At 35.0% G+C, this 12,545-nt stretch overlaps 1 protein-coding gene across 8 annotated transcripts in view; it reads left to right on the top strand.

The window, feature by feature from the left end:
- PPFIA2 (protein tyrosine phosphatase, receptor type, f polypeptide (PTPRF), interacting protein (liprin), alpha 2) overlaps positions 1–12,545 on the top strand; it is a 514,858-nt gene that overhangs the window by 301,550 nt on the left and 200,763 nt on the right. For all 8 annotated transcript variants that reach the window (XM_011934119.1, XM_011934124.1, XM_011934121.1 and 5 more), the window contains one exon: positions 6,318–6,419. In XM_011934119.1, the coding sequence (XP_011789509.1) occupies positions 6,318–6,419 (102 nt within the window). The remainder of the gene's footprint in view (positions 1–6,317; positions 6,420–12,545) is intronic.

The raw sequence follows: 12,545 nt of genomic DNA, 5'->3' as shown, positions 1-12,545 counted from the left end.
AAAAAAAGTTATTTTATTTTCCTCTTTTTTTTTTTAATAAAGAAACTATTGCTTTATACCATGAGCTGAATTAGTATTGAGAGGGATAGAAATGGCTAGAAAAGATTAATTTCAGAGAAAAAGTAGTTTGAATGATTAATCCCCTGAATACATATAAACATATCGAGAGCAAGGACTTTAACTTGCTTATTTCCTTGTCATCTTTCCAGCACTGAAAACAGGGTCCACTACATAGTGAGAGAGATATATATATATCATATATCTCTGTTTGGCACGCATGGGTTGGAGAACAAAATAGTCTCAAAAGTTGTTGAGTATGCTTAGTAGCTGGTGACTGATCTAATTCTCTTATCTCACTGATTCAAATACACTTAGGTCTTTCTACAGATTCTTTTTAATTCAGATGAAGTATGAATAAAGTTTCCTTCGAACATTTATTTCTCACTACTTTAAGCTTCTGATAATACTCTGTGTTATACATTGTATTCTGTTTCTTACCTTTTTGACTCAAAATTGTATTTTTGAAATCTTTCCATGTTGCTATACAAAGATCTAACCTATTTATTCTTCCCTTTGCATAATATTCCATCATGTACATTTACTATATTTAATTCATGCATTTTTCTATATATGGAACTCTAGGTTGTTCCCCTGTGAATTCCTTTCTGGGAATCTTGTGGAAATACTGTTCTAAAAGCATCATTTGAGAAATGCTAGACTAGAGAAATACCATATTGGTTAAATACACACTTTCACTTTAAGAATGTATAAGACCAATGTGATAGATCCAGTGAACAAATGATAAATTTAAATGCATGAATTATTCAGAGCAATAGGCCCAAAGCACTAAGGAATAGAAAATATTTTCGTGATTTCTCCTGCCACATTCATTTTCTCTCAGGTGCACATGCCGTCATTCATTCTACCATCTTTGCATTCAACACAAATATTTATATCACAAAATTATGCTTTCATGATAATGAGCTTCAGCACTAGAGCTAGCCTATTGCTAGGTGGGAGGTATACTGCAGATCTCTTTGTGGAAACTACCAGGATCAGAAAAGATTTTCTGAATAATTTGTTGAATTTGGCAAATTTCCTGGTAATCACTATATCACTATATATATATATATATATACACACACACCCATATATATGTGTGAAAAAGGTAAGAAACGGAATGCAATGTATAACACAGTATTATCAGAAGCTTAAAGCAGTGAGACACAAATGTTAGAAGAAAACTATTCATACTTCATTATGTCTGAATTAAAAGGAATCTGTAGAAAGAACTAAGTGTGTTTGAATCAGTGAGATAAGAGAATCAGATCAGCCATCAACCACAAAGAGCAAAATGACATATATATACATGTTAGAAAGCATGACAGACAATAATGTCATTGCTATGTAGAATATAGTATATTTCAATACAGACAAAACGGCAGCTATAAAATAAAAAAAGAACATTGTATCTGTTATATGTTAAGCAAATTATAGTGATCTCACTTAGAAAAATTTTTAAAAACCTTCAATAATATCTTTTAAATTTATTTTGGTATCAAAGTCCAAAGTTTGAGGAAAGTAAACCATTTATTTATTATCACAACAAGGATTTATTGTTTACTCAATTTTCCGAGAACTATGCTAAGACCTAAGGATATAAAAATACACTAACAACCTTGTGTTAAAGGATTGTACTGTTTAGGTGGAGGAGACGAACACATAATTCAGTTATTATAAAAACAATACAATTAGGTATTTTAAAGCATTAAGAAGGCTAAGTAGTGCTTTTAAAAGTGAGTTAGTTAGGCAGAGGGATGATGAAGAGTATTTGGGCCGGGTGCGGTGGCTCACGCCTGTAATCCCAGCACTTTGGGAGGCTGAGGCCGGCGCATCACGAGGTCAGGAAATCGAGACCATCCTGGCTAACAGGGTGAAACCCCGTCTCTACTAAAAATACAAAAAATTAGCCGGACATGGTGGCAGGCGCCTGTAGTCCCAACTACTCGGGAGGCTGAGGCAGGAGAATGGCGTGAACCCGGGAGGCAGAGCTTGCAGCGAGCCGAGATCTCGCCACTGCACTACAGCCTGGGCAACAGAGCAAGACTTCGTCTCAAAAAAAAAAAAAAAATAGAATTTGAAGCACAGTAGATAGTATGTAAAAGAAACAAAAAAAATTGAAAAAATGAAAAGGTAGAAATGGAAACAGGAAAGATAAATTTTTGACAGTAGATAGACCGTCTAGGAAGGAGGCTTTTGAGGGATGCGTGACTTATAAAGGGCATACACTAGTATTACTCTGTGTGTGGCACTTGGTGATGGGTTTTGAGTGCTTATTAATGATGGAGATCCCTGATGGGCCTCAAATGTGAATTCTGAAAGTTCTATGAGGTCAACTGCAACAACTGTTCTATGTTATCTTCATATCTTCAGCATCTAGCACAGGGTCTGATATGTGGTAGGAGTTCAATAACTGTTGTATGAATGGCTGGATAGTTAGACGGATGATAATCTCAGAATGCTTGAGACATTTGATAAGAGACTCCTTTTTTGGCCAGAAGGAGGCAGTGTTGCAGAAATCTAAACGTTGTAGAATCAAAGTGGGTCATATTTAGCTGCGTCCTTGAACAATTTATTCATCACTGCTAAGCTTCAGTGTCCTCATCTGAAAAATAGGGAGTAGATGGAATTATTCATGTAAAATGGTTAGCTTGGGGCATGGCAAAACAAAGTGCCAACTGCTCAAAGTGGTATTAATAGTTACTATTGTTCTATAAGTAATAAAGCTAATTAGTTATGAAAGGGCCATGTTTTGGGTGGTTTGAATTTTGAAAGTTAAAGTTGGTTTAAATTTGATATGTTTGAAGGTTAAAAGCACTGAAAGTTTGATGACCATGGGAAATATAATTTTTCCAAAAATTGAAGCACAAATCAGAAGGGAAAAGCCTGTGGTCAGGGGAAACAAACAACCTATTGTAATCACCCAGTATGAGTTAGATTGTCTGGGTTCAACGCCCAGCTCCATCATTGACTAGGTGTGTAACTTTGAACAAATGACTTAACTTCTCTAGGCCTCAGTGAGATTTTAGTAGTTTCTTATGGTGTGTTATTAGGATTGATGAGATAATTAATATAAATTGCTTGGCAGAGGACCTGGAATACTGTAACTGTAAGGTTACAATCAATGTTAACCGTATTTGCTGTTATCGATATGTTTGTAAGATGATGTGAGGCTCAGTTCATATTTATGGTAAGGAGAATAGGTATAGAAAAGAGAACTGTCAGAGGAAAAGTATTAAAATGTTTGGTGGTTAACTCCATATGAGATATCTGCCTTTACACGGTCTCAGATACATAGAACATGCTTGTCTAACACTTGTTGCTCTGTGTAGAAGGTATACTATGCTTTGGACCTTCTAGTTCCCCACAGTCTTGGACTAATTAAGGGGGATCATGCAAGATAATTGCAGTTGTGTTAGTTCTTTTTCACATTGCTGATAAAGACATACCTGAGACTGGGTAATTTATAAAAGAAAAAACGGTTTAATGGACTCGTTACATGTTACTGGGGAGGTCGCACAATCATGGTCGAAGGTGAAAGGCACTTCTTACATGACGGCAGCAAGAGAGCTTGAGGAACAAGGGCAAAGGGTTTCCCTTTATAAAATAATCAGATCTCAAACTTACTATCAGGAAAACAGTCTGAGGGAAACCGCTCCCATGATTCAATTATCTCTACCTGTTCCTGCCCTTGACACGTGGGGATTATTACAATTCAATGTGAGATTTGGGTGGGGACAGGGAGCCAAACCATATCAGTAGTAATATTATTTAATGTTTCAGATAAGGAAAAAGGGCACCTCTAAATGTACTCCAGATCTGAATAATATAAAGCCAACAAACAACTAGTCCAAAATGAAATAGTAGAAAAGCACGAAACTTGCAGTGTGGAGAATGATGCTCGGAGTTCACTCACTCCCTGTGGCTTGTGAGTTTTGTGAACTTAGACCTACACCTTACCATTATTCAGTATCCTCAGCCATAAGATGGGAGTGTGACCCCCCACCCCCCGCCAGGTATTTAGAGAGCAAGATGGTATAATGAACGTGAAAGTAGTGCCTGAAAGTTGCTAGGATGTTAATAAATGTAAGACTAACTTTTGAGGCGGAGTCTCGCTCTGTCGCCCGGACTGGAGTGCAGTGGCCGGATCTCAGCTCACTGCAAGCTCCGCCTCCTGGGTTTACGCCATTCTCCTGCCTCAGCCTCCCGAGTAGCTGGGACTACAGGCACCCACCACCTCGTCCGGCTAGTTTTTGTATTTTTAGTAGAGACGGGGTTTCACCGTGATAGTCAGGATGGTCTCCTGACCTCGTGATCCGCCCGTCTCGGCCTCCCAAAGTGCTGGGATTACAGGCTTGAGCCACCGCGCCCGGCCAAGACTAACTTAATACATGGAGTCACTAGCCTACTCAGAATGAATGCCATAATAACAAAAAAGGCCAAGTCTTCCGTGGCCTATAACATCTTGACTAATTTCTCCCCTCTGCTTTAAAAACTTGATTCTTTTATTGCACTTACAGATTTATATTTTCTCTTATTTTCAAAGCACAAAAACATATTTCTCCATTGAAGAAAGTTTGATAATTGAAATACATGGGTGGAAGCCAAAAACCAAAATTCATTCATAATTTCACTGCCTAGAGATATCTAATGTTAAAATTCTAATAGATGCATATATTTTTAGTAATTAGCATGATGTTAAATATACAGATTTTATGTTTTATCTTTGTCAATGTTAATAATATACACAAAATTGTTTCTGAATGCCTACATGTTAATAATGTGCAATAAAGAATCTTCAGGTATCACTTATTTTCTGTATCAAAACTATTCAGTATATGAAGAAAATTTCATTTTCTAGAGAAAGGTTTGTTGTTTTCTATTTGTTTTATTTCCATTTACCTCATAAATAATATGCTCAGAGTATTAGCAGCATTTAAGCAGCAATCAGGGGAGAAAACATTTATCCCTGTTTCAGCCAAAATGCAACAACAAACTCTGTCATCTAGAATCTAAGCCCTAAAGCCTACTCTGAGATCTTTGAAGTACTCACTTGGGTTGAAGCCATTTCGAGAAACTAAGCAAAATAAATGGTTTGAAGCAAACAAAAATATAAACTCCAAACCTTCCCCAGCTTTTCATAATCATCATATTCGTTTTCTTTTTACTAAATTTGCCTCCCTGGAGATTACATTAACCAAACCTGTCTCCTTCTTTTTTTTTTTTTGTCTTCTGAGTGCCTTCTCAGCCTAGAGCTAAGTTTTCCCAAAAACTTAAGTATTTGATAAGCATCAATTTTACTACTGAAAATCATTCTGACAGGTTTGGTGATAATATGGATCTGTTTACTTTTTTTAATTAAGTATTTGTTTATAAGGTAGAATACCAGAATAGTTGAATTCCTTGGTCTTCTTATTAAATAACCTTTTTCTGTGTGTAAACAAACTCTCCACCTATTGGTAAAAATACCATATCATATGATCTCTGATCCCATTTAGGGGAAGGAGGCCAATGAAGATTCCTTCACAGTGTCATTAACTACATGAAGACAGAATTACTCCAGAGCCCCCAATTTTTTGGTAACAATATGACCTATTTCTATGAACTAAAAATAAATATCATTTGAGCTCCCACTGTCTTAGGCACTGGTGGTGTAACAGTGAACAGGTCAAAGCCCGTGTCCACATGGAGCTTATCTTTTAGAAAGACTGAACAATATGCAAATTAATAAGAAAATCTTAGATCATGGTATCAAATCTGAGGCATATTTATTGCTTTGTAAAAAAAAAAAAAAGTAGATTACCCTGCTTCATCTTGTTAACAAATAAAATAAATTTGTTAATCTCAAAGTAGCACATTTAGCAGGGTTTTGTGTAGTTGTTCTGAAGATCCACTGTACTCTGTATAAACATTGCTGTATAGGAATTAAAGTGTAAGATTTTGGGAGCTGTTCATAAAATTAGCCAAACTTAAATTGACTCTAGGAATAAGTTATCATATTAACGTTAGGTTCAGTGTGATGTATCTGACATATTTTGAAATATACTTTATATACTATTGTAATAAAATGCATATGATACATATTATGGATTAGCATGTTTTGAATAATGAATTTAAGATACTTCATAACAGCAATATATGTTGACCAGTCAATGGGGTCATATTTCCCCATTCTTTTCATTTTGAAATTTATATTTGGATTTTTTTCTGCTTTTAGATCTAGAATATTTCTCCAAATATTTTTATTACTCTTCCAGGAATTTGCTGCACTGACAAAAGAATTAAATGCCTGCAGGGAACAACTTCTAGAAAAGGAAGAAGAAATCTCTGAACTCAAAGCTGAAAGAAACAACACAAGAGTAAGTGTAAAGCAGCCTTCTTGGAATTAATTCCATTTGTAGTTCAGCGCATTACATCTAACACACATATACAAAGAAAATATAAGCATTTAAAACTTTAGAAATACTTTAAGCAGATAGTAACTCATAGTCAGTTACTTAAAGTAAAGGAGGATATACTATAAAACTCAAAACAAGAAGACAGGAAACCTAAATTATAGTCACAGCTACTAAATCACTATGTTGCTTTACAAAATGTTCACATTCCTTCTGGCCTTTACTTTATTTGACTTTAAAAAGACGATCTGGATTTCAATAATGGGTTTCAAACTTTAAAAACGTTGTTTTGAGGGTAGGGTAATCCCTCAGAGGCTGGAAATGGGCAAAAGAGGAGAGTTTGGGAGAAGAGAAAGAGTTTAAATTATGGGCTGCTACAAAAGAGTGGCCTGGATTTGGTCCTCACCTCCAACCAGCAAAAGTTTTTTTTGGAAAAAGGAAAACTAAAGACCGGGCGCGGTGGCTCATGCCTGTAATCCTAGCACTTTGGGATGCCAAGGCAGGCAGATCACCTGAGGTCAGGAGTTTGAGACCACCCTGGCCAAATGGTGAAATCCAATTTCTACTATAAATACAAGAATCAGCCAGGCTTGGTGTTGCACATCTGCAGTCCCAGCTACTTGGGAGGACCTGGGTGGCAGAGGCTGCAGTGAACTGAGATTGCATCACTGCACTCCAGCCTGGGCAACAGAGTGAGACTCTCTCAATAAAATAATACATAAAAATAAAAAGGAAACAAAAAACAGTGTCAAGAATAAAGAAAACACTCAAGAAAAAAAAATCTGCCCGTTAAAAGTGGAGTGCCTTTATGTTTTAACAAATTTCCAAAGGGATGTCCAGTCACAATATTCTAATTTCATAAAACTCATGGAAGTTGCCAGATTCTACTCTTGTAAACCCATGTATTTTCATCAAGCATATGATATGCCATGTAACATTAAAGCTCAGAATTTGATAAAACATGCTTTATTTTCTTTCAGAAAAAAAAATTACTAAATTTTATAAAATATGTAAATTACCACATTACCCATACAGAAGTACAGTTTACTAAATGGAAGTAGAAAAAAAAAAAAAACACTTTTATGTAGATGTAAGTTCAATTTAAATACTAAGTTGGTGAAAAATAGTCTAAGTGTTATAGTTGTAAGAGATTAATCCTGAAAAAATAGATATAGCTAGCAGCCTATTCACTGTATGAGTCTTAGAGAGTAATATAAAATACAGTTCTACTAACTGGGAGCTTGTGCCTTTAATGAGAGATAGGGTTGCTTGCATAATGGTTACATGATCAAACTGAATTTATGCCCTTATTTATCAAGGTCTTATTTATAGTAAAGAGAATTCACATACATGCATACATTGAATTGGTTTTCAATGATACTTTCATGAACCAGTCTAATGAATTGCCTCAAACACGGCATGACAAGGGCAGTTTAGATCACATTATCAGGTATCAGATAATTTTTTTCTGTTGCCCTCTTCCTCTCTATATTTCCTGCCCTTGATTTTTTAACTTACCACTGTGTTTTCATGCAAATTGGAAATTTATTTATACCGTGACATTTATTCCGCCCTATTACACTATGATATATTTTAGTACTTTAGACTACATTCCTTGATTTAACACAGCACAGTCAAATGTAAAAGTAGGAGCAGAAAGCTGAGAATGCAGGGAAATACAAAGCTTTGGTTAGGTTTATAACTAATGCTCACATTTAAAATGCACCAGACACTCTTTTATTAGCTGTATACGTTCATCTAGCCTTTTTTCTTCAGTCCCTTACTCCTTTCTACACCCCTCTGGAGATGTTATACTTACCTCCATTTTACAGACCAGGTAAGTGAGCCCAGATAACTTGCCAGAAGTCACACAGTTGGTAAATAGCAAAGAAGGAATTTGAAAGGTAAGGCAGTTTAAATCCAGAGCCTGTGTACTAACCATAAGGCCATCAGCATTATTACTCAAAGACTTGTTATAGCTAGAGAGGACATTGCTTAACAGTCAGACCACCACAGTATGGAATACCTAATTGTGATGAATTTTAGAGAGCTAAGAGATTTGGTGACAGAGTCCATACGATTTTCATCATATTGAACCCCATGAGGCCCAGAAATACCTGAGGCTATTGTGTTTGCAAAACAGTCTTGGATAATAAAAGCAGGAAGGTGAGCCACATGTGAAGTACCTATTCAGTAGTCAAAATGAGAACAATACAAAGTTCCTTTAAAATAAAAATAACAGATAATGAAGCCATTGATTTTAACCATGCATAATAGTTACTTTGAAAATGTGAATAAGGCTGGAAAATACTTTTCCACCCTCCTTAAAGCAGTGATGTAGAGGATTTTTGTTGTTGACTACATCAAGGAAAACAGATTTATGAAAACTCCCTTGTACAAAGTATTGATTATATAATAACTCCTTAAGTTACATAACCACCTCTCACCCTCCTCCATCCCCCAGAAGAAGTATATCCAGGGCTGAAAATCAAATACATCTCTCTTCCCACCAAATGCCTTATCAAATGTTGCTAAATAAAACTGCTTTTATAGATTTTATGGTTGTTTATCTTTCTAGATATTGTGCTTACTATCTGTGTGCTGGTCACAGAGACAAAGCAACAAGCTAGCGTTTCCTTCTTACACATAAAGAAACTTTAATTGATGTCAGATTGTGAGCAAATTTAAAGTATAACTGATAGCTGGGCACGGTGGCACATGCCTGTAACCTCAGCTACTCAGGATGCTGAAATAGGATAATCGCTTGAATCCGGGAGGCAGAGGTTGCAGTGAGCAGAGATCGTATCACTGCACTCCAGCCTGGGCAACAGAGGGAGACTCAGTCTCAAAAAATAAATACATAAATAAATATATAAAATAAATTGAAATATAAAATGTAATTGAGCATTCCAGTTTGCAAGGTTCTGATCAACTTGTGGCTCACTTTACATCAAGTAGTTAGCATACGTTCATGAACTGAGCCAAATAACGTAAAAAGCTAGTCCATGAAACCATGTGTGGATGAGGTCATTTGTATTAATTTTGAATATTATCAAAAACAATAGATCACAAAAAGTCCTTCTGTATAATTAAATATTTGAATGAATTATACCATCTCTCAAAATAGAAAAAAGAAGTTCCAGTGGGAGTTGAATGAAGATAGAGAGTAAAAATGATAATATAATAGCTAACATTAAAATCTAAATGTTTTTATAAATGTTTTACATGTTTAACTCACTATATTCTCACAGCAGTCTCATTATCCCCATTTAATTCAAGAGAAAACTAAGTCAGTAAGTAACTTGTCCCAGGCCTATAAATGGCTTATAAACACCCAGAGAGTCCACTACGTCCTTCTCAGTTTACCCACAGACTATGTATTTAAGAAATCATATTCCTATGTCACCCACAATTCATATGTGATGCAAAGCTATTATGTTTAAAGAAGAACAGAGTTTCTTCAGATTTCTTTTTTCTTTTTTTTTAATTCTTTTGAGACGAGATCTTACTCTGTTACTAAGGCTGGAGTGCAGTGGCACGATCATGGTTCACTGCAGCCTAGAGCTCGCTGGACTCAGGTGATCTTCCCACCTCAACCTCCCAAGTAGCTGGGACTATAACCACATGCCACCCAGCTAATTTTTGTATTTTTTGTAGAGATGCGGTTTTGCCATGTTGCCTGGGCTTGTCTCAAACTCCTGGACTCAAGCAATCTGCCCATCTTTACCTCCCAAAGTGCTGGGATTACAGGCATGAACCACTGCTCCTGGCCTATTTAAATGTTTGTAATTCAATCCCAATTTATTGTGTGTTAGTCATGTGAAAAGTCAATGTGCTATGTTTTTATTCTGAGTTCAAAGCTGAAATGCATGGCCTGGCCACATGTTATGTTTTCTCTACAGAACTACCTTGTTGACATTGCAGAAATGTGAGTGAATGAAAGAAAATCAGTCATCACTGCAGTTGCTCTTAAACCCAACTGCCTCAAGTTATTAAATTAAGAATATCCTAATACAATCATTATAACATTATAAATAATTATACAAAAATAGAAATTTCAAAAAATTATAGTGGATATTTATAGAAACATACAAACAAGCTTCTGTTCAATATTTTTACACTGATAAAAATGTGGAAAAAATATTGAAACAAAATTTGTTATTCCTAAAACTCCTCTGACCATCTTTGGCAAGTATATATTTACAGAAAGTTATATTTATAGAAAATAATTTATCCCTGATGTTATTGCAACTCAAAATGATCAATAAGACATGTTTTGACAAAGTTTTCTGAACTAATGAAGAGGTAAAGAAAAACTGGGAATTTTTATGTAGTTACTGCCTGTGAATGTCAACATGAAGAACATTTTTATTGCCGGAGTTGTTTCAAGTATTCTTATAGGTGACGATCTCAAACGATGTTTTAAATTGTTCATAATGTTTTAGAATGTAACTATTGTGTGACTTTGAAAAACATTATGGTTTTGAGAAACAGTATTCATATTAAGTTATGATTTTGAGAAACAGTATTAATATCTAGTTATAAATAATAAAACTGTAACTTAATCTCGTGGATCATAAACTTAAAAAGAAAACTTAATTGCATTTGAAACATTTCTTACCATGCCCTCACTTTTGTTTTGAGACAAAGGAATTATCTTAACAGATATTGAGATACAATTAGACACATATCACTACTAAAGAAAAAATTTTTATTATTGACAAATCTCTGTCTCTACAAGTTAATAATATCATCCAAACATATTTCATCAGTGGGTAGAAAATACAGTCCAATTCAGAAAAGGAAGAACTTCTCAGTTGAAAGCAGATAAATATTCTACATGTGTGTACATGCATGTGTATGTATAGTTATTTATGAAAGTTCTATGATAGGATATGATAAATACAAGAGTAAATAGGATGGGACATATACCCTCCCAACAGCTATTTCAATTTCATAATCAAACATGTACATAAGAAACATATGGGATTTTAAACAATGTTTGAGGGTAAAAGATATGGAGTGGATTGAGTATGAAGGCAACCAGTTTAAAAGTTTTCATTTTCAGATGTTAATGTCATGCTATATGACCATATTACAGCAGCCAAATTAGTCTCTGGGGAAGAATGTGTTTCTGTTTCAGTGCCATTTGTAATTGAGAATATCTGTTCACAAGATTGTGTTGAATTAAGATCTAATAGGAAGTTATATAATTTTAGAAATCCTTACAGAATCATAGTAAAATAAAAGATTTTGATTACCTAGGCCATCTTGCTTTTCAAAATAAAACTTAGTCCAAAAAATTCCCAATGATGCATGATGTGTGGGTTTGTGTGTATGTGTGTGTGTGTCTGTGTGTGTATGAATATATGATACATATGTTTGTATACATATATAGGCTGTGGTCATTTAAAGAAAATTCCAATGTAGGATTCATGGTCATTCACATTGTCCCTGCAATCCTTTGAGTATACCAAAGAGAGTTCCATTTGCACTTTCTGTGAGAATTACTAAATATTAGGCTAAAGTTGTAGCTCCCAGTAAAGGAGTGTAATTAGTAGATTGTTAATGATATCTTAGATAAGTTTCACTTTTTGTACTCTTAATTTATTTACCTTTATTTTTAACCTTAAATTAGGCCATAGCTAAATGCCAGATGAGAACATTTTTGTCCATATTCTTCAACCTGGATAATTTATGTTTATCGTTAACCCAATTCAACAAGTATTAAGCACATATTATGTAGAATATTTTTCTTGGTATTGAGGATAAGTGAAATTGTTCATCCCTTAAGAAGTCTGTTTATATTAATAAAAACATATTTGGTTTTTATTATCATGTAGATGAGAGTTCCTAATTGCACAAAACAGAGTATATAGCTTGGCTGTTTAAATCAAGACATTAATTAAGGCATATAAAAAATCTCTAAACTGAGCTTTCAGGCAGTCTCTAGGACCACATTTCTTAGCTTTGTAAATTTTTCTAACACGCCCAGTCCCAGAAACATGCAGCCTCTGCCACTACCCCTTCCCAGCGTGTTTTCTCTCTGCCCCCTCAGGCTCACTCCCACTATGGTGGGGTCTGGTCGAC

This window comes from Colobus angolensis, unplaced genomic scaffold (assembly GCF_000951035.1).
Source record: "Colobus angolensis palliatus isolate OR3802 unplaced genomic scaffold, Cang.pa_1.0 Scaffold131, whole genome shotgun sequence".
NCBI lineage: Eukaryota > Metazoa > Chordata > Mammalia > Primates > Cercopithecidae > Colobus > Colobus angolensis.
This window is presented reverse-complemented; position numbering and strand designations above follow the sequence as displayed.